Source organism: Pieris brassicae, chromosome 4, assembly GCF_905147105.1.
Source record: "Pieris brassicae chromosome 4, ilPieBrab1.1, whole genome shotgun sequence".
NCBI lineage: Eukaryota > Metazoa > Arthropoda > Insecta > Lepidoptera > Pieridae > Pieris > Pieris brassicae.
In genome coordinates this window covers 22521863-22546256 of record NC_059668.1, presented here as the reverse complement: position 1 = coordinate 22546256, position 24394 = coordinate 22521863, and the positions used below count along the sequence as shown (strand labels likewise).

The following is a 24394-nucleotide window of genomic DNA, read 5'->3' as shown; positions in this document are numbered from 1 at the left end:
TATAATTTGTTTAATAATAATAAAGGTAATTAAGTAAAATTCAATTGGATTTAAATGTGTTTAACCGTTAAGAGTAACACTAGGATAAAATAGTATAATAGGTATTATTAAATTAGTTTTTATATCGATTTGTAGTACTTAAATTGCAGTGTTGCATAATAATTAGACGTACGAATTAATTAAGTAACTGCCTTGTCACTCCAAAGAACAACAACTACAAAGTAGGAAATATACATATTCTGACAAAATATATGCAATTATAACCCGAGAGGCTTAAGGCAACAAACCCTAAATCTCTTAAGGATATCAATCAGGAAAGTTCAGTACGTATAGTAATGTAGGGTTTGAAAGCTCCACCGTATCCAAGAAAATCCCGCTAGATCGATTAAAAAATCTATGTACACGACATACAATTTTGTGTGTTTACTGGTAGAATGCAATGCATTTATAATTTAACTATGTTCTTGATTCAATAATGATAACATAAAACCAGTTTATCAAGGAAAATCTGAATAATGTGATTATTCCAACGTCACAATGTAATGTAACTGGTGCTTAAACCAATAAATACGAAATAATAAAGACGAAACATTTGATTTTTGATTGGATTAAAATGGCGATTTAATCCGCACTCTTAAAATTTTAATTTCGCATTTCCTCTGTATACAACGCAATAAGCGGCAATCTGTTTACAAATCTTATATTTTATAACTAGCCATTTTTTATAGTTTAAATATCTCTTATATTCCAACCTGTTTAATGCTAAAACTTCTACCTATCTCAAAACCAAATTGATTGCCTTCACACAAATAATTAATATTATTTACGAATTTAATGATATTTAAACATATAACTATAAATAAACACATTCAGAAACTCAAAATGTTACAAAGATTTTAAAGTGTCTGGTATTTTTTGATTTTTGTATAATTATTATTAAAATTAACGGTATATAAAAATAATTCCTAATTTACTACAATTTAATTTTCGTTTATCATTTCACATAAAATTTAACACTTGATAATCACTCGCACACGCGGTATTTTATTTTTTTAGATAAAACCTTGATTTAATGTAATTTATCAAATCGATAGCTTTGCAAGTTCTAAGTTCGTTTACGGTACAGTTAAGGCCAAAACAAAATGAATAACTTAATATTTATATGTTAAAATACGTTAAAACTTACATCCAAAACACACCAACATGTAAATGAAACTTTTTGTCTAATTAATTTTCCAATTATATCCACGACCAACCTTCATTTCAAGTATAGATTTTTGTCGACTAATAAAATTAAAACAATGCGGATAAACAGGTTTCCATTGACGTATATTTTCCTTTGTGTTTCTTAATTTTTTAAGTGTAACTTTGGGCAGTCATAAAGTTAAACCTTCTGGTAAGACTAGTCATCAGTTTATCAAAAGCAGATCTTTTAACCAAAACTTTAAGGCCAAATAGCGTTTCGGAACGGATTTTTCTGTATTAATTAACAACGTAATTTAACTACCACATCAACCCTATCAGCATTGTCACCAGAAGACAGTATTATACGTTTACATAACTTAACCGCTGAATATTTCGTCTTTATATTTTCTTGAAAAATCTCAGAATTGACTTTATACAACAAACCGAAATGGAGTGGGTATTTACTAACAAAAAAAAACACACACCTCGGCCATGTTTATTAATATAAAATTGATATTTATTTCTTGGCCTTGATATCATTTAATCATACAAAACAACACGTTCGCGCGTAAGCTCGATGGGAGATGGAAAATTTGTGAATAAAACACAGAACTGGATTTTCCAATTCTTGAAACAAAACAACAATTAAGTATTATAAATGAAACCGAGGTTTTTTATATATTACACAGAGTGGCCATGTCTAATACCTTTTAAGAACCCATATTAAATGCGCCAAAACTTGTAAAACAGGGCAACTTTTCGCTAGAGTATTTTTTTAACAGTGTGGTCCGAAGTAAACAAGAAGTTATAATTTGAGAAATTTTCATTTCGTAAAACTTAATATTATCTTCAATACACCCAATAAACAACCATTAATAGCATGTCTAACGCAAGGACTCATCAGTTCCAATCTAGTGGATATTGTGAAAAATATACAGGGTGTAGTTTTTAAGAATTTTAATAAGAACTAGTAGAAAAAGGAAATTTTATGAAAAACGCAAAATAAATGATAACTCTGCAGGGGTCGAGTTTAAGGACCTCCCATCGAACAATTTTTTACAGTCCCTAGTTGCGTATCATCCACGACTTTTTGGCCATCCTGTAAATTTGTACATCTGTACATAATAACACATTGGACGACAGAAGAGAATGCTGCTTAAAAATATTATAAAAATATACAATATAAACACTGGTATTCTTTATACATAATATATAATGGCTTTGTTATAATTCCTCTTATACAATAAACCTAATTGTTAATTAAGGAACAAAATATTACAGATAAACTTTTAACTTATACTACTTTCTATACAAAGTTAATCACATATATAAATAAGTACATTAAGTTAACAATATTATTACATAAATAACATAAATCAGAGGCGCTACAAACTTTTTGGGTCGGAGAATCCATTATCAGTAACTGTTTCATGGTCATTTGTCAATATAATAGGCAAGCAGTCTGTACCTGACACACGCCGACGACGTTCTTCTGCCTCTGTTCGTCTGCCCTCACCATTCGAGCGAATGTTAAATGCGCACATAATCCATTGGTGCATAGCCGGTGACCGAATCTACGACCGAAGTGATGAGAAACACTCGCTAAAGCCACTTGGTCTTAATCATATTCAAATGCTGCGTAAATTGTCCTTCAAGAATCGAAACATCATATCGAGCTGCTTTTGTAAAGTTAAAAATTTTCTACATAATTTATGGAATGTAATAATAACCCAATGGGTTACGGTGAAAAACCAGTTGAACCGGATACGAACGCAGCATAATCAATGGAGATTATTAATAAATATGAATTTACTCTTTTTTTACGTTATAATCTACATTTTTAAACAGCATTTTCTATTTTATTTCTATACAAAGTAAGTGACCTATTGGATTTCCCTCCCAAAAGAAGAGCAGACACATCGCGAGCCCACTGGCATCGTGAGTGTCCACTGGCGTCGGTATCACTTAACAACAGGCCCGTTTGCCCCTGCTCTATAAAAAAAGTCTCACGTCTCGTATTACTGTAATTTTTTTTATTTATAACTTATAAATGAATATTCCGGGATCTCCGATCGCAATGTCAAGTCAGGAATCTAAATAGTCGCGGGTCAAAACCTTGAAAATATATTAAATTTATGATTTTCGTCGACAACATTTAATACAAAACGGGTTTAGTTCAAGTACAAATAAATATCTTCTGTTTCTGTTTTTTTTCTGAATGATTAAATAAGTCCTTTGATTATGATACTAGCGATAATCTCTTTTTTAAACAACGACGCTGGGAGGTCTCATTTTCCTTACTAATAATAACTGGTTTACATAATATAAATCTTCTTTAAAAAATGGTATTATAAATCTTCTTTAAAAAATGGTATTGACGAATGTTCTTCTGTATTGTAATGAGTTTTTAATTTTATTCAACGATTCGACGCTGTAAGTAAAAAAAATACATCAGTTAAATTTTATCAAATATCGTCTAACATATTTACGCAACAAATTAAGTGTATACATAAGCATAGTATGTTTGCTTCGTTAAGATCTGCGTAGTAAGCACTGACACTTGAAGAGCTCCAATACATCACTTTAACGTTATGCGTCTGTTTGCTTTTGTTTGTTTATTTGTTGTTTTACGTAAGCAGCATGAATAAAATAATTCTCTTTTTTTATTGATCTATCAATAAAAAAGAATCAAGAATGGTATGACGATACAAATTCATACTTTTCTTACCACGGCAATTACTGTTTGAACTATAAACGAAACTAGGCTAGCGCACTTTAAGATGTTGTCATTGGAGAATCGTGGTTGATCATTCCATTTGTCCCTACTATCCGAAGAACGCGTTTTGGTCAAACCTCACCGATGTGCAGATTGACCATTCTGATTAAAGAGCTAGCTAGGACTTCCATAGTTGCACCCCTCACACTTTAAAATCGATTTTCGTTTAGTTTTTGTAGTAGTTTAGTTTAATATTTGTATTATCTCTTCGTGTATGTCATATATTGCCTATAAGTGTTTTAAACGTTAAAAATTGTATATTGTAATTCTTTTACCAATGTATCAGTGTGCCGAGCATTGGCAAGCTTTTATCAATAAATACATATATAGCCTTGATTATTTACAGTTAACAAGAATTATTTTATGCCAAAAAAGCGTCTGCTATTGATGAGGAAGTACTCTGTATCTATAATTGTAAAACAAGGTTCAACGCTTTAGACTTTCATATACAAAACTTATTTTCAGTACTTTACGAAGGTAGTCTTTCTTATATCATGTCAATTTTATAATGATGTGATTAGCTATATGTAATAACCAAGTATAGTCCGGTCAGTGCCATGCTCGGAAAGGTTCTCAATGTTAAAGTTCAATGACAGGGTTGTTTGACAATTATGAGTTATAATCAAAGCAATAACTGACATAAAGAGTTATGATTATGTCTTCAATCTTGGTAGATTTTATGAACCTTATAATTTACCGATTAATTATCTTAGGTATTAACAGAGTAAATAGTTTTACATACATAATAACTCTGACCTTTGAATTACAATTAAAAGGCCGGCAACTCACTCGCGAGCCCTCTGGCATTGAGAGTGTCCATGGGCTTCGGTATCACTTAACATCAGATGAGCCTCCTGCCCGTTTGCCCCGTTTGGTTTAAATTGAATTTGGTTTGCTAAGTTTGTTATAAAAATAACACAAAACAAACTTAATTTTAATTCAATAGGTAATATATGAATTAAATTATTAATTATTAGAGGATTAGTCTATTGTTCCGTTCTTTAATTTTATAAAACCAGCAACACATCTTGTGTTAAGAAACTTGAATATTGTAGATTGTACAAAAACAAAATAGTCAGAATTAGTAAAAATATCGTTTTATGTTTTAATGAATATATAACGGATGTGTTTATTGGACACGTGTTAATATGGTTTTTCTATTAGTAACATTATAGATAATTTATTTACTAGAAAATACTTTGTTATTCCCAGTCATGACCACAATCGTAGATGGAAATTTACCTTAGAGAATAATAATTGTGCTTAAGATCCATAACTGAGACTATTCTAGGCACGATGTTTTGTTGGATTGATCGAAATATAAAATAGTATTATTATATTTTTTTGCATTAAAGAATCTCAGGGCAGCAGATCATAGGTATAGACATTGCCAGGTAGACTGGTACAATATACTCTCATACTAAGGATTACGAACGATAACGGATAGTTGATGTATATATGTTGAAATAAATTAATATATTCGACTTTTATATACGATTTGAAAAAAATACCTTATTCCAAAGTTTATCCAATAATTTGAGAAATATCTACCGTGCTTACTTTTTTACTAAAACGTATATTTTAGTTAACGTTAAAATAAGTAATCTGACGTCAAACGGCAAAAAGTCAAGTTGAAGGCGGGCTACGAGCGATGTGATAAAAGAGCGTGGAAGGCGCGCGCGGAGGCAGTACGAGACACGCTTGCACGTGGCGCACGCGCAGTTTTCGCATAACTTTCCGCGATTTACGCGCGATTTGCGCTCGTTTGCACCCTAACATCACTTTCATATGTTACGAGGAGGGCGCTTGTTCGCTTTCGGGTAGTGTGTGTGCTCTAACCTCTGGAAAGGAATCGGGATCTGCACCTGAGGACCCTAGGTAAGAGACGAAACGACTGTGATCGCAATTATGAAATCGGTCTGAATCATGTGATTGAAAAATCGTTAATGATCTAAACTAAGTGTTCTACTTCATATATTAATACTTTGAAATAAATATTTTTACTAATAATATTTAAATAAGAAATAAAATAACCAGAAACTCATAATTGCACGATGCATTTTGTTATGAAAACATTTGTGAACCTCTGTTTGTCTGCTGAGGAAATCGATTGTGATCATTGATGAAGCGCAAAATTGAAAAACACATAAAATTACTACTCAAACACTATAAAACATGAAGGACACGCCATTCTAATGATCATACCTTATGTAAACAGACGATGAGCAAATACTTGATTCTGCTCGAGTATTTTCTTACCTTTGCTGTGTTACCCACATCACCTGGATTTGTATATTCAAAATGAGGACTTAACGAAGTGATTTGTATAAATCGAGTGATCATTAAATGCAATAGTCTAAGAAAGGAGTACGGTTTTGAAGCCAAGGATTCATCAAGGCAGTTGCAAGCGTTTGTATGCCCATCGCGTCAAAGCGGTGTACGTGTGAGGTTAGGTCACGTCCTGGCCTCTGACATGAGATTAAACCCCATAACATCAGATCATAAACAACATTCACATTTATTTTCATTCATAAAATACATAAACTGTGCCTTCATTGCAACACAGTATACCAATATCGTTGGCAATGAATAGATTTAACCTTAGTTCTCATGAGTAAACTCACCTGCATGACTAGCATAAAGTTCTTTTCCAACTAACCAAGGAAAGGACGTTGTATTGCTACAACGAGCATTTTTATTGTTTAATGTCAAACGCAATGAAGACTTATAAATAATCTTTGGCTGTGTAGAATTTCAATTGTACCATAAAATAATGGTTTATAGTTCAAATATAAATTCAAAGGTCATTAGCAAGTAAGGAAAACAAATAAAAACCTTCTAAGATAATACCTTAAAAATATTCAAACTTATCAAAAAGGTTATTGCCTAATTTGAGTCAGGAAGTTACCTGTTTTGTCAGGGTAATATTGACTTTTAATACAATCAAGTTTTACCAATGCCAATTGATGCCTTCCGTAATTATTTGTATATTTGATATTGCTCTAATAATATTTGCGAATATTAATTCGTGTTATTGAGTTATATGAAAACGTTAAGAAATAATGGCTTGAATCCCGTTTAATTCTTATAAATTGGTCAACGAAATTCACGTTGAACTTAAAATTAAGTAAATAAGATCAGTTTTTTTTATTAATTCAAACAGTGTCTGTTAAATGTATTATACAAATAAAACACCGTATAAAATAGTTATCATCATAATTGTTTAATTTGTATTTCGTATTTAGTAGTCAATATGATAAATAATTCTAATTAAACAAATAACAATGGTTTAATGCTTTGTTGTGTTTTACGTTCAAAGGTTTAATATAATTAGCAAAAATTGAACTGTATAAATTTAATACGCTACAATGTAGCATTATTGTACATGAATTTAAAATAATACTGAAGTTCCTGTTGTTTTTTAAATATTGAAACAAATCAAGTCCAAATATTTCCACACCGATCAAACCTGTCTACTTCAACATGTGTATATATTTTTCGTTAATTACCTAGAGTCCAAGGTAAACCGAACGGAGTATTAATGACATTAAACGCAATCAAAAAAGCGGATATCTATCCGCAAACTTGACAAACCTTGGACGGACATTGGTCATTTCTACATAAGAAGTTGCCATATTAATAGCGTAGTTGAATACTTAAGCATACTTTAATAATGTCACATATTTGATATTTCGTCTACACACAACAGAACTCATTACACGCTCAATTTACGGGAACTACGGCGTAGTCAATGGTAAAATTATTCACTTAGGTGACAATACCTAGAACAAGGATAGTGAGAATGGTGTACGGTGTGCGGGATCACGTCCGAATTGGCCTCGTGCGTTCGGCCATCGCCTGTAAATGTTTACATTTGTGCCGGCAACGCCCCGCGAGGACCACCTGAAGCACAACGACCAGTGATTAGTTGCAAAATGATCGCCGAATTGAGTTCAGGGTCGAGTGTGTTGCCGGGTCTTGCGCAACGTCCTTACCGACGACCGTGCATTCGCTACTCCATATTATGCACTCTCCCGCATTAACTCTTCTTATGACGTCTAAAACCGAAGTACTTATAGTTGTTTTCTAACTTCTTCTACTAAAAGCTTACACAAATACAATATTATTTATCTAAAAACTTGTAAAATTTACAACTTTTACCACCGGCGATTGAAGGTTCTTTTCATTGAAGGCTCGACCAGGTCAAGGTCTAAGGGGCTATCGAAGTTACTTAAATACAAACAAATATATTGTTTGTTTCTGTGGATGTTTACCAAACATTTATCATTACAGTGTAATATTATCATAAATTCGATCACATATATCTTAAACACTGTCTTCCTGAAGGCCAATAGAATTCTCAAATTCAACACATAAATAAAATATTTCAACTTGAATAAAGATATTATAATTTATTTCTTAATAACAACAAGTTGGCTCTCGAAAATTTTGCTAACATGTCTTAACCGAGTTATTTTGAAATCGCATACTATATACTACGTTATTATGAACGTGAGAGTGTTGAGGCCAACCCAAGGCGCGATACAATTTGTCCGTAACACATTCAAACAATCTTTTACATTTTCTCAGCGGTGATAAATTATATCAAATCTTACTCAAGAAGCTATTTGTTTAATAGATAAGATGATATTAATTATTTTAAACAATGGGAAATTTAAATTTGTTGCTGTATTAGGTACCTAACGATATTGAAACGATAGCGTGAATATTTTGTCAGTCGTACATAGCTATTTGATTTATAGTTTTTTTTTTTTTTATAAAATCGGGGGCAAACGGGCAGGAGGCTCACCTGATGTTAAGTGATACCGCCGCCCATGGACACTCTCAATGCCAGAGGGCTCGCGAGTGCGTTGCCGGCCTTTTAAGAATTTGTACGCTCTTTTCTTGAAGGACCCTAAGTCGAATTGGTTCGGAAATACTTCAGTGGGCAGCTGGTTCCACATAGCGGTGGTGCGCGGCAAAAATTGCCTTGAGAAACGCTCAGTCGTGGAACGTCGGACGTCGAGGTGATACGGGTGGAATTTTGTATTTTGCCTCGACGTCCGATGCTGAAACTCAGCTGCAGGTATTAATCCGAACAACTCCTCTGAACACTCTCCATGGTAAATGCGGTAGAAGATGCAGAGTGACCCCACATCTCTACGCAACGCCAAAGGATTGAGCCGCTCGGAGAGGGATTGGTCATCGACGATTCGAACCGCTCTTCGTTGGATACGGTCAAGTGGAAGGAGCTGGTACTGGGGAGCCAGTAGTAGTTATATTTTTATTAATATAATAAAATGTAAATACAATAAAATTGATATTCGAATCATAGAAAATGACGTTTTCTTAAATTAAAACAGTTCTCCTGACCAATTAAATAACTTTTATATCATAATGGATTCCGGATTTTGGATGGTGCAACGGACATTGATTGAGACACTAAGGTGGTGTACCAATATGTTTCAATTCCTAACTTAGACTACTGTTTGATTTATCCCAAATTATTTTAATTTTTGAGTTCACCCGCTATTTGACGCTGATACCTCGCAGTGTGATACCTGACCACTTGACTTAAAATGCAGTTTCCTGGAGGGCATCCAATTTAAATTTATGTTTAAGGAATGCGCAATCACAAATACAATTATGTTTGCCTCTTTTAAAATGTAAATAATGAATAACCAAGTCATTGTGTCAGTAAAACTTTCCTTGATTGCATTAGAATCTTAAGGACCTTGATATTATTTAATTAAATTTTATAATCGTATTTAGTAATATTAAGAGCGTAACTTTGTTACGAAAATAAAAGTAGGTGGTCGTTTTTAATTTAAATCATTGTACTCATATGTTATTCCACTTAGGACGATTTAATAATAATACGAAAGTTACTTTAGTTTTCTAGCCAGATTTATATAGTCCAGGGATAAAATTCTTGAGGATCACATTCGCAGCAAAGAAAATAAATAGAAAAGTTTCAATAATAAAAATAACTTGCTCTTGATAATCCTTAATGTAGATCAGGCTGTCGGCGGATCAGCTGTAACATTTCAATTGAAATAAATTACAGAGGACTGAATAAAATTGGTTTTTATTTCAATTCACTCGATTACCATGATTACTCATGAATCTTGAAATAGACATTTATAGAGAATATTTTAATTAATAATATACATAATTGGTCGGCCCGAAAACGCCCGTTTTTTTTTTCAAATAAGACGCGTTAGTAAGCATTTAAAATCACTTAACGAACAGTGACTTTGAAAATACGAGCTTTTGCCATTTGACAGAAGTTTATCATAAACGCGGTCAAATAATTGTTTATTTAAATTAACTTTAGCAAACTAACAGAGACACAAGTAAAAATGCATGTTTCCACTATAAAAAACTGCCTACACCTCATGTTACAATTCATTTTCGCCAGCACAAATACTACATTAATTACATAATCTATGTAACCTACTTACTTATCACTTTAATCGGCACAATTTATATAATTCAGCATTTAAAATTTCATGAAATTCATACCATACAACACGGTCAATTTATGTAAGGTCCGGTATGAAAAAACACATTTTCCCTGTTTACAATTGCCGAAAATATAACGATTATATATTCCGCCACACGCTTAACTATCACTGTAATGGGTCTGTCGAATAAGCTATGGTGGGGGCCAACGATCATTTTATAACCTTGCTTAGTACAATATTCCATATATTGTGATCTAAACTATGTTATCAAGGTAGACGGTGAGCATTCCGCGTCTTTAGCAAGTTGGTCAATGATATTCCAGTTAATTAGCAACATTACCATAATTATGAGTCCCTCGAGCTCGTATATGGTGGTATTGAGACGGTCTAGGCCAAATTGCCTTTACACGCAATAAAATGCGGATGCTCTAATAAATTAATAAATGACCTTCCGATATCTTTAATAGGCTTTTGCGTAGGCCACACTTTTGCTTTATTTTACGGTTCACAAAAAACCTTCGAATCGAAATAACACTTTTCAAAATGTCCTGTTATCGAAGTAATATAACAACGTTCTGTGAGGCACAATTATTTATCGCCTATAAACAAGAATAGGGACGAAAACCTATTCCTAACCTTATATTTAAATATCGGTATACCTATCGCAAATAATCAAAGTCTTCAGATAATAAAAGAAAATTATTAAATACATGTGTCACAAAAGATTATGTCGATATTAACAATTAGATAACTGCAATATTTTTTTAACATGATTAATTAGAGATTTGATAGTATTCGCATGAATTAAATGCTTTTCCATTTCCGCATTTAGTGCATATAACTAGGTATTATTGTCTGTCGGTATTACGTCGTGTTACGTTACGACTATGTATCGTTTGTTGTATGAAACAATAATTTATTTTGCTTTTTAACTTTATTATATGTAAAACTTATTACAACTATCCGATATTCTAAGGACCAGAATAAACAAGTTTATTAAATAATCCGATTAATAGGAATAGGATTATTCGTAAGATATAATCGTCCTACAAAAATGTCTCGGGCTTCTAAATTAATTTGTTTCATTATTGTGTAAAAATAAATGACAAAAAGGATTTATTTATTCCAATTAAGTGTAATCTGTAATCAGTGTCGTTCACTCGACACCCACTCTTATAGGAACATAGTGTATCATTAGAACAAGAAACTGTTCATCAGTCTTACGTTACTTTCACGTAACGTATACATTGCTCGGTTACAATTCATTGAAAGTCATTTTCAATAACAGAATGAAATTTCGAAGCATAGCGTGCGAGAATGTCTCATTGTCAATGCCGACGACTGTGCCTAACATTGAATTTGAAGAATGCGGGTTCATATTACAATTTATAATAATCTATTTAAACGTAGTTCGTAGCTCAATCCTGAATTTCGAACTTTCACAGAGGACCTTAATCTCTAGAGAATAATATTTCGATTTTAAAAACGGTCAATTAAATACATTATACACGTCAAAAGATTGTGTATTTAATGTGATAATTTTAAGAAATATACTATTCTGAGTACTTTTTTCCTGAAACTATTAATTTATTGGTTCTTATTGTTTCCCAGGGTAAACAGTTTCTCACACCATTTTCCTCATGCTTAACCTTTCTTTGAGGTTGCTCGCTAAGCGATAGGGACAAATATGCATTATTGTAAGTATTTTATTTACGATCGGCACAGACGGTAGTATGAACCGGGAACGCTGTCTGAATGCCAATAACATTCGGGCTTCCCCACTTTATATTCAAACCACCGATGACTCAGTTTATCTACAATTACGGTTATTAAATCGAGCGGGAATACCTTTTCTGAAAATGACATCTTGGGTAATATAAGTGCTCCTTCTTGACAGTTGACGATTGTTTAAATGCAGACTTCCCGACATCATTAATCTAATAATCTGTAGTGAGTTGATATAAATTTTAATATTACAATCACGTGCGTCGCGTTGTTGTCATGGTATAGGAACTTCGTACGTTACTAACGCAATTTTATTCTTAAATAAGTACGAATAATGTTTTTATTGTCTTTGCGGGGTAAGAATATTTATTATCTCATTAGGCACGACTTAAATATAGGGTTGTATAAAAATTTAAAGTCAGATATGATGACGCAAACCTCGTTAAAAAGTCAAGACAACGATGTTGTTTTTAACTCTATTTTTGACGCTTCCAATAAACAAGCGACAGTCTCGATCGCCTGTTTGAATTAAGTAATAATTTTTGTAACAAAATTAATTATGGAATGTTTACGTTTATAACTACGGTTAATTTCGAAACAATTGTGTATAATATTACGGTGTGTGAATAAGAGTAATATTATTGCGCCATTTACATTTTATAAAGGGTTACATAAGGTGAAACGACGACCTCGCAATTCATACCATTAAGTTTTTTATTTAAATGCATAAATGTTGCATTGCAATAGAATTGTTTAATTAACATTGTCAATGAAGAAACATCATAAGTTTACGGTGAATCCATTTTTGCGGCTGATTTTCTATCTCATAGTAGGCAAGTAAAGTCATGATTATATTTTATCCTGACCTTTGACCTTTTGGGCTTTTGCATTGCTGAAACTGAAGTTTTTGACGTACAACACCACAGAGCCAGTGTTTTTTTTACTTAAGCTATTGTAAGCATTACAACGGTATATTAACCAAACCATTACTCTAAATTTTTAAATTTTACTCTGATTTGTAACTTGGATGGTGCGGTTCCAACAGACAATGTCAACTAACACTTTTTATCGTAACAGATATTATAAACAAATAATATTTATTACATGTAAAATTGTAACGCGATATTAAAATATTATTTTATTAAGATCAATTCTCAATTTTGGCAACGAAATGTTGCTTACAAAAATGAAAAGAATTCCGATTTATCTTGTAAATTCTAAGAAACTAACGACAGTTTATTTGCGTCGTCATCATCACGAAAGACAATAAATGCATTACATAAGTCTGTTGCACGTAAATGTGCAATTTGATCTAAATTCTAAAACCAGTTTACATTAAACTTTTGTCGCGTCAAAAGGTCGATCTTGCATATTCAAGGAGTCGGTGGACCAGAGCAGTACCACACAGTTACATAACCTGCAGCCAATGACCCACTTTGAACATGACTAAATACATAACTTGCAACTACTTCCACTTTATCCCTTCAGTTCCTAATCCAGATAAAGTATGCAAAAGCATTAATATCGGTCGTCATTGAGAGCGCACTGTTGATGGGTGTCGCAATGCATTCATATTACGTCATAACCCACTTACCGACCAACTACGGCAAATGATTTCACTTTATCATCACTGATATATGATGATTACTCAGCCGGTGTCGTTAATTATTATTTATCTTGTATTTGACTACTACAAGTCTCATATTTGATCTAGAGTTTCAGAATAAACATTTGGCGCTGTATCAATGCGATAATGTTTGTTTACAAATTGTTATAACAATATTTATACTTACTGTAACCATATAAGTGCGTGAGGGTTTTGATTGAATTTAAAAATCGTTCATTCAATTTTCACATGTGATTCATACACGAATTGAATGTACGAACTTGCTTAATCTTATCTCCGTGGTGTCTGTCTAATCATTCTAATAGTAATCTAGATATTGATAACAGCAAAGGTGTAATACCTAGGAAAATAAACGTGGAACGTGGTTACGTGCTGAAAAGTCAATTGTAAAAAAGTATAATCAGACAACCAAACGGACGATTCAATACGGCACGTCTTATCTGATAACGACCTGATAAGGAATCTCATTCTGATATGTTGACTGATATATGGCTTATTAAAAAATACAAATAATACGATTTATTATGTGGAATTTGTGGTAACTTTTACACGTACAATACAATATACAACTTAAGTTGTATTTTTTTATATTCTTTAGTCCATTTTCATTGTAAGTACAGGAATAATGTTATCTTTACATTATATGTTAAATTCAGTATGAAACGCCAGACACCTTATCATCACCAGTGTCTTATCTTTATCTGTGCTCAAACTAGGTCATTTCTTTGCAATAACGTACATAAGTTTATAATTTATTATTTTAAAAGTTTCGAGGAGATCCAAGCCCTAAACATGCAATTTGACAACTGACAACAAGAACTACTTATAATAATACTTTAGACATTTGTATAAGTTTACTATTAATTAGGTAAAATGAATTGATTCCTACTTTCACTTATATCACAACTCACAAGTGACAATTAATATACTTTATTGAACTTTTTAAGCCCATAAGCAATTTTATCTGTGATGGGCATACTTTATCTATCAACACTATTCATAAAAATACGTTTTGTAGTAATTTATCTTTATATCTCAAACAATTTAAATTTCGAGTTTTGAACCTCTAACCTCTGGGCTAATCTATTATTTATTGTTTAAGGCCGAGGTCAGATATAAAGTACACCAGAAAATCCAAAGATAATTTCTGTTCGGTTCCTTGTACAGTACTTTATAATTGTATTCCTCGTCGTGGCCATCAAGATCATAGTTACTTAGGAAACAATGAGTAACGTCATCGCCTGTTATCAAGGATCTGTCGTACTAATTTTATTTGTAAACAGCTACTGAGGAAGTTATGAGTACAACGTTCATCGACTGTTAAATTGTGTCGTGAATAAATTCTAGTGAGACGACGAAGCCTCGCGCGCTTTATGCGATATAATCGTCACCTATACCCTAAGTATATTAGAATAAAAGTTCAAGAATAAAAGCAATTCACATAATTTTCGCCATATAAGCCATATCCAGGCTGCCTAGAAGCAATGGAAGGTCGTAAATTTTTCTAAGTCTTCTTTTGTGGGTACGTGTGCAGTAGAGACATAAAAACTTAGATACTTACTAAATATCAAACGTAGTGGAAAAAAAACGTTCTTAAGGTGGATTCTACAGATTTAGATTTAGTTGTAAGATAGTAACGAAGGCTAGTGCAACTTGGACTATCTCCAAAGGGTATTCACCTCGGCAATTCTTTACAATAATAATAGTGGCTAAAAAGAAAATGTATAATAAGGCGATATCATTACACTCTTTACTTTCTCTCCTCAAATCAAGATCTAGTATTCAGTAATCGCTTCCGCTGTTTAGTTAATTATAATCAATCCTATTTTTATTTTCAGATAAATACGGCAAGCTGGAAAAGTCTACATAGTAATATACATATTTACAAGGTAGGTAAAGTGTCGTTATGAATAAAATAAAACGTAAGCAATCTTACCTATCAGTTCATGCGTCTACGTCGCTTCGATTAAAAAAAGTAAAATTTTTCGATCTAAAAGTTTGTATATTTTAAGTAATCTCACGCGGAGTATGAAAATATTTTCTCCAGGCTTCGTTGGTCAATGATATTACGAAGAAATATAAGCTGTGTTGCATAGAACAGCTGATTTCAAATGATAAACAAGTTTTGTCTCGCTGTTTCATCAGCATTTAGTCATAACGTGATAATATATAGCTTTTCTCTATAAATGGACTATCCACCACGCCGAAACAGAAAATTTCTAAACGAGCGCCTCCAATTTTCATTTAAAATACGATATATTTACAAAACGAGCCAAGCCTGTAAAGGAGCCCAAAAGTAAGGTAATAAGTAAGGCATTATCAACGCCGCGATTGTAGAAACCAAACTTACAAAAAAACCTGAAATTAATCACCAGCAACTCCTTCATCAGCACTACTCTAACTTTTAGTACCGATTACGATCCTGATATTGAATATTGAATTTCCAAGTTTGCAACATCAACGCTATAAAAATTTGAAATTTGAAGAGTTTGAGAGTAGATAGAAATTGCTTTCAAAGACGTCAGGATCAGAGTAGATGCCACTCTTAAAAGTAACAAAGAACCTACGGTATAGCTTTTTAATCCAATCAGCCCTTAAAAAAACTAAAAGTGCTATGAAAACTGAAAAGTAATTTTATAAGAACTACAGACAACAGACTATAAAAAATCAGACCTAATTTTCATATCAATTGTCAAGTTGATTCATAGAATGACATTGACATCTAACCTATTGTATAAGAACAAGTAGCAGGTATGGGCACGAAATCTGAAATATGAAGAGATTGTTTGATTCTAGTCCTTTAAATCTAGCGTTGTCGCCAGATTTTGTAATAAAAGTCATTATGTTCGTAATTTATCAGTAATAGCAACTAACAAGATGTCCTGAGTGTAAATTTCGTGATAGATTTTAAATATCTACATAGTGTCATTTAATCAGAACACTGTACAGGTACGAGCTGTTATCTCATTCAGTAACCCTTCCCTAGATTTAAATAGAAAATTCAGCGAGTTATACAATAATTGATTTCCTTTTTCAGATACTGTCACAATGGCTTTAGTACTACAATACATCAGTGATATGAATAGTTATATGGATAAGTATGGAGGTGAGATAGTTTTTATTAATCTATATTTATAGAAATTCTATAATTAAAATTGTGACAAATATTGTGTTAATAAATACTGGAGCTTATGCAAGGCTCATTTAATTTGCTTTGCTAATTTTCTATTTCCAATTATTTAAAACAGTTAATTATATTATTATAAATTCTTACATATTTTCCTCTTTAGATCCTCGGACAAATCCATGGTTCCTGATGAGCTCACCACTTCCTACGTTAATGATATGCCTAAGTTATGTTTATCTAGTCAAGGTAATGTTTCCATCTTTCACTAAAGCATAAATATCTATTGTCTTTGACCTATAGGTACAATTAATTAAAACTTGTATATAAATGTGCATCATTTTTCTGATGATCATAATATCTGCTACTAAGCACTTGAAATACCAATATGAAATGCTTTATTTAAATAAACTACTTACACATCTTTAACAGGATTTATTAATTATTTATTAAAGTTTCTAATCTACATGCAGTATTTTCTTTTAAACATCATATATCTTACTAATTTCTGTCATTTTATACTCATATAAATATAAAAGATAATTTTTGCTTTTATTGTATACATTGATTTTAAAATAAACTTTAAAACTCAAACAAAGGTTTTCATTGTTTACAGGTTTTAGGGCCAAGGTATATGGAAAACAGAAAGCCTTTTGAATTAACTAATTTGTTAATAGTATACAATTTTTTACAAGTATTGTTCAGCTCATGGCTGTTCTATGAGGTAAGAGAAAAAGTCGATTACGGTTTTGATAATTATCTTTTTTTCAGTTCTTAATTGAGGTAAATTCAAAAATCGTATCAAAAATTCAGACTTAATAAAACTGTGGAATTTTATATTTTTTGTGATGATTCCTGCATTAGCATAATAACCAGTTTTATGTAAACTCGTTAATCTGTCCAATGCCTTACTAAAAGCAATTTGGAAAATACCTACTTCCCTCTTATATTGTTGATATACCTAGAATAAGTAGTTTTCTTGATCAAAGATCTTGAATAATTATTCAATGTGTTTTTAGAAAGAGCCTGTTTAAAAATGTATTTTATTACAGTTAACAAGGTAAGGTTAAGAATATTAAAATTGTACAGTTGTTTCTATAGTAATTCCATTAACATTGTACAATAGCTTAATTTCCCTTTTAAATAGTTTGAAATCTTTAAACAGAAAAGGAATTTAAAAACCGACAAACAACACAACACTTGTAAATGAAACCTTCAATTTGTGCATGTTTTTTTTTAATATAGTTTTTACTTTTTCAAACATAATTAAGTTAACATTATTTAGTTCATAGACTTTTGTCTTACCTATACTGATTAATGCTTAATGATTTACCAAATATGACCAGAGCATGATGGGAGGCTGGCTGAAACATTACAGCCTTCGATGCCAGCCAGTGGACTACACTGACAATCCTATAGCTAATAGAGTAAGTGCCACAGAAGACCGCCTGCATTGTTCGAATATCCGAAACTAACGTCATTGTAAATATACATTGTTCATTTCCAGGTCGTGTAAATAGAGCAGCAATTGGCATGTTATGCGTATGCTAAGACTATTTAATCTTAAGGTTAATTTATTGTATAAAGTGCGCCTGTGTATTATATATACTGAATACTAACATCCAGGGTCTGTGCAAATTCGGGATTCGATCAGAAGTGTATTGCGGCCTTTACGCTAGTTTAGTATATTTGAATGTGATTGTTATAACATTGGTACTGGTGAGTTTTGTTAATTGCGCCGTCATTGAGCAGTTAAACAATAACTCACGAGTGCGTAATTTGCACTGACCCTAAAAAGAATATACTCTACTTACCAACATCTAGAACAGTGAGCCACTGAGCTACACGACGGAGGCTGGTGATTAACCGGTATTAGCGACGTGTGAGCAATGCTATGCAAATACGAATAACACAGGGCAAGGTGTCGGTGTATTGTTTCAGATCGGTGGCGCAGGCTGGTTCACAGGCAGGTATAACTTTCAATGTCAGCCGGTCGACCACTCGAAACATCCACAAACGATGAGGGTGAATTATTAATTCTGTATTTATACTTTCCAACGACTATTCCACCCTTAGGATCTCGGTACCTCAATGTATTTGCTTGCGAACTACAGTGTCTAACACTTCAAGACCACATTTAGCCTTCCAAGGCTCACCTCCGACCGCGAGACACTCATTTCTCCAATCCCTTGTACTGTACTGTAATTAATACTTTAATTACCTATTATCTACATAATATTTATCACCTATTTCGTAAATATCATAATTAATGCTCGATTCATTACGATAAGCGGCAAACATTACGTGATGGTATTAAGTTAATAAAAAAATCATGCATACAGCATTACAATTAACTTCATCACCTCATCACCACATCATCCAAATCATATTAAACAATCATTGGCTGCTCTCATTTTGCATAAAACCGTGTGACGCTAAATAAATTATCTATTTTATGTAAGCTTACGCAGTGGGTTTTAGTTTAAATAAAAACTTTGTTCAAAGTTATTGCTTAAAAAACAAACAGCTTTTATAAAAGTAAGTTGCATCAAAAAGGTGCTACGATATCTTTTCTAATTAATTCAAATTCTTAAATAATTAATTTTAGCTGTTTGTAAAAGTTTTTATTAATTATCGCATTATTTATTTTTAGATAGAAAATAAAAAATAAAACAATTTGAACATTTCAGATGGTTCATGCATGTTGGTGGTATTACTTTTCAAAGTTTACAGAGTTCTTTGATACGGTGAGTTTATTTTCAAATATATATTTATCGCTTCTGATAGTGCTAATGATATTTTTTTTTTATATTTAAAACGTGATATGCCGTCACGAACGAAGCAACATAATTTTTAGTTAATATCAAGTTAAAAACTATAATTAGGTTTCGGTTCAAAGTTCATATTTCTCAATTAAAACTGCCAATGGGCAAAATATATAGGGATAACATAGAATTGTATAGAAATGAAGATTTTTTGATCGGGTCGTTAAGATATTTCGAACACAGCATATATCATCGCTATACGTTAGGTATTCTAGGACAATTTATATATTTGCAGATCTTCTTTGTGCTAAGAAAGAAATTCGATCACGTATCAACTCTCCACGTTATCCACCACGGTGTTATGCCCATGTCCGTCTGGTTCGGAGTCAAATTCACCCCTGGAGGCCATTCAACATTCTTCGGACTCTTGAACACGTTCGTGCACATCATTATGTACACTTACTATATGGTATCGGCGATGGGACCTCGGTGGAAGCGGTTCCTGTGGTGGAAGAAATACTTAACGACCCTACAAATGGTAAGATATACTTCAAAACATATTACAATAATATTTTTTCAAAGGAGAGCCTATTGGCTCAACGTGCCACTCTCAACCGAGAGGGTACTTTCAATTCCGGCCTTTTGAATATTTTTTCAACAGCCTTTTACACAAATATAAACAAAGCGATACAAAGCTTTTATACAGTATTTATTTCATGAATTATATTCTAAATAAGTCTATTGCAGTAAACTTATTTTGTTTAAACTCAAATTAGACTAAAAACTCACTTTTCTACTAAGACAGGTCGTCAAATGACAAATGTATTTAGTTTGACAAGATATAATGAATTTACTGTTTTTATTCATATACGGCATCTTTTATTCTCATATAGGAAATTTACTGTTTATAATAAATAACAGTTTCCACCAAAACATTTTGAACTTCTTTTTAAAAGTACAAAGATTTTTTTACATTATTATACAGTTTTTCTTTAAGTTATTTTTATTTTAATTTGCTTTCTAAAGTCTCGCGTGTATTTTACGACTTAAATACAACCATGCAAATATGATTGTAGACTATTATTCAATATAAATATATTAGAAATGTACAAAACACGATATTTTTATTTGTTTATCGATATGGATATTAAGATATCTATGAATGTCCTATTATGACGCAACATCGAATCGTTGCCAAGGACTTTGGGCAACCTTGTCCTAATTTGTCAGCATCCGAGAACGACAAATGCAATCATACACTGCAAGGGGGGTATAAATAGTAACAAACAGAAAATATCTTTTTAATATAAAACAATCTGAGAACTGTTCAAACGTTTGTGAAATTTCATATGACATGTATTGCAGTTTTATATGACAGGGATGTCCCACCGGAACCGCTTCATAACATTATGAAGCGGTTCCGGTGCCTCATAGAATTACTGGAGTTTGTAATATTACAGGAAATAATCAAATACATAATATTTTTATAATCAATATATTAATAACTGTAATATAGGTACAGATAACAATAACACCCCGAATGTACGTTGTAATACATGGCAGTCGACGACGAACAAAGACAAATTAGAAAACAATAATAATGAACCTACAAATCACTTAAGCATTAATTTTCACGGCACTCGCCTTTGGTTAAAGCGGGTTAACGAAGTTATAATAAAACATTTGTCAAAATTTCAGGCTCAATTCGTCGGCATCATGGTGCACGCGTTCCAGTTGCTCTTCATCGATTGCGACTACCCACGTGCCTTCGTCTGGTGGATCGGGATGCACGCTGTTATGTTCTTCTTCCTCTTCAAAGACTTCTACAACCAGTCTTACACCAAACCGAAGGTATTCTTATTTAAAAAGTTCACTCCGATGGCTCTTTAGTTTATCTCGTTTACATATGTGTAATCCAAACTATTGGTATTTTCCCCTTTAACGCGATTTAAGTGATTGTAAACCTATACGTGTTCATTCATTCAATTAATACTTTTTTTAAAAGCGCGAAATAATTTGTATTAACAGGTCTCCAACTATGATAATCTATTTATCCGCTTAGGAGCTAAGGTCCGAAATACGTTAAATCAATTAAGGCTGGGAAAAATCTAACTGGCGTGTTATTTATCGCTGACACTGAAATGTTGTCTTTATGTCTGACGACCTAAGGTTCAATTTATATCATTTTCACAATTTAATTGTTCGGAAAATGACCAATAAATGGAATAATGTGTGTTATTGGAAATCGCCTTCGTCTACTACATAATTATTTGTTGACTTGACACACTTATATTAATTATGAGGCGTCTGTGACCAGTCCTCTAGTGATTTTCTAAAGCAGAATTACTGGTGTAAAGTGGAAAAATCCATGAGTCATCAGAATATAATAGCGATATCTATTTCGAATTCTAACAAATATTTATTGCAACATTGTTATTAGCCAAATTCATATCGGTTTTAACAATCGCTTGCAAAATTACAAATCGACTAATAGGACGACATATGTTCAATCATTTCGGACATAAATCGATTAATAATATTTAATATCAGATATTTGCATTTGTATGAATATAAATCTCAAGCTAACGTCTGTGTTGCATTGATCATTGCGCTCGTAAACCTTTCGATTTCAAATTAATCGCTTTACGAAGGTCGCTAATTCTTGGGAAATAGTATTACGCCTATATGACAAAGCATATTTTGACCGTGCTTCTTATCGAGGAATACTCGTCCATGCTAATCCTCAAACGCTCCGGTATCCAACTCGGAACGTTTATAAATGAGTGACGACGTCCACAGGTCCGCGCCAGGTCTCCGGTGCCGGTGACGACGTCCCTGAGCGAGGACGTGACGTACAAAAACGGCTCCGTGAAGAACGGCTTCAGCAACGGACACACCAACGGCCTAGTGCGCGCCCGCACCGTCCTCCCCGCGGGCAACTGACCCGCGAGTCCGTTCCGGCATTCCCTCGTCTGTGATTTGTCCGAAGGCGTTCGGCTCCGCTCGTAACCCTCCGGCGACACGAGCGGACCGAGCGTCGACCGCCGATCGGCGACGGACGGACCGGTGAGCTCCCCTCCCCCCCGCTCCACCGCTCCACCGCTCTCGTCGTCTCGGCCCGGGCTCGGTCCGTCCGTCGCCGAGCGTCGGGACTCGTAAATGTGATTATCTAGTGTAAACGGGCGATATCGGCGGTGTACATTTTATTTTTATGATACAAACGATAGCTAGACGTGTGATCGCGTAGCGTTTTCTACTTTTACAATCGTCGCTTTTAGTATAGTTACCTCTGATATTGCAATACTCGCCCGAGAAACGTCCGACTTCACATTTCACCAAAAACGATTGACCCACGAGAGTAATTAATTTCATAAAGATCTGTTCGCCAATAGCCGCGTTCCTCCTTGACCGAGTTACGCTCCCCCCTCCTCCCCCTGTTACGTTTGAGCGAGCGACGGGATTATGAAACGAGTCAAGTGTTGCCAACTTTGAATAACACGCAATTAAAATATAGGAACTGTCATTTCTACGTATTTCACTTTACTTTTGATAATTATTTATAAATTTTAAATGAATATACGTAAAATATTATTTAGACGTACTTTGGCGAATGTTCGCATTCGATCACATTCTCGCGTTTGAGAAAACTGTAATTTCAATTTCAGAGGTATATTTGTTTTTTATAAAGATTTTTATAGATAGTTGTTATTGTAAAGTCTGAACATATGATAATTTGATCAAAAGTGAACAAATTATTTACTGTTTATAATTTTTATATGAAATTGCGATAATGCAATGACGTGTATCCGATAATAATGTTAAAATGCAATATCCTCGATGAAGTCGTTATGAATTTATATAATTTTTGTAATCTACTAGTTAAATTTTATGAATTTGAGCATACGAAGCGTTCGGATGCAGTCTTTACTATTACTAAATTAGTTTAATGCTTATACCTACTGTACTGACCGCGAGCTTAGTTTTGCATTCTCAAATTCACTGGACACGGTGAAATGCATAACTGGAGAATATCGAAAACTGGACTCGTACAACGAAAGTGACTTTAACGACTGCCGCTTAGCACATACAGACAAACAGACTTTATATACGCACATTAAATGTCAATTCATTTCAGACGTGGGCGATCATTTTCACTTTTTTCAGTTGTTGGCTATTTATTTATTGACCGACTTCATAAACCCCGAAAGTGGTTTACGATGATAATTTTTATACCAAATACGACGACTCGGGTGCCTGCAAACTTCGGTTACCAAATGGTACAAAATTATTTAGTCAAATTAGTTAACTCTGCAGTGAGAACATAAGTTCGCAGGCGACTCGAGGCATTTCAATTGGACAGGCCGACTTCAGTCAGCTCGTTTCACCTTAGAACCGTTGAATCAATATTGTATAATGTTTGTCTTCCGTTTTGTTTTGTACTTACCAGATGTGAGGTGCTTTGAGACGGCATCGCTTCATAGTTATGCTCGCCATTTTGTAAATATATTGTTTCATTAGTTATAATAAAAACATTGGTTTATGTAATTCTGCAATTTTTTACAAAAATGCAAATAAACTATAAGGGAAATGTGTTATTTAATCTATAGTTTTATACCCCCCTCCCAAGATCTTTCTATATATAATGTGTTCAGACTTAAGTGCTTAAGAGTCCGTTACTTGTGTGTCGAGTCAGAAAATGTCTGGATTTAATATAGAAAACTCAAG

The 24394-nt window shown here is 33.1% G+C and overlaps 1 protein-coding gene across 5 annotated transcripts; it reads left to right on the top strand.

Moving 5' to 3' along the window:
- The first annotated feature begins 5640 nt into the window (after positions 1 to 5640).
- Positions 5641 to 24264, top strand: LOC123709095 (elongation of very long chain fatty acids protein AAEL008004). Of its 5 annotated transcripts, none has more exons than XM_045660212.1 (11): positions 5641 to 5839; positions 15619 to 15669; positions 16818 to 16886; positions 17071 to 17153; positions 17521 to 17628; positions 18251 to 18331; positions 18846 to 18929; positions 19595 to 19651; positions 19965 to 20207; positions 21368 to 21520; positions 22469 to 24264. In XM_045660212.1, exons 3-11 carry the CDS (start codon positions 16829 to 16831, stop codon positions 22610 to 22612), a joined length of 1011 nt encoding a protein of 336 aa, XP_045516168.1. In that variant the 5' UTR covers positions 5641 to 5839; positions 15619 to 15669; positions 16818 to 16828; the 3' UTR covers positions 22613 to 24264. The 5 variants fall into 5 exon arrangements, with proteins under 5 accessions (XP_045516168.1, XP_045516171.1, XP_045516172.1 ...); XM_045660213.1 differs by lacking the exon at positions 5641 to 5839 and adding an exon at positions 15024 to 15302; XM_045660215.1 differs by lacking the exon at positions 18251 to 18331.
- The last annotated feature ends 130 nt before the right edge of the window (positions 24265 to 24394 follow it).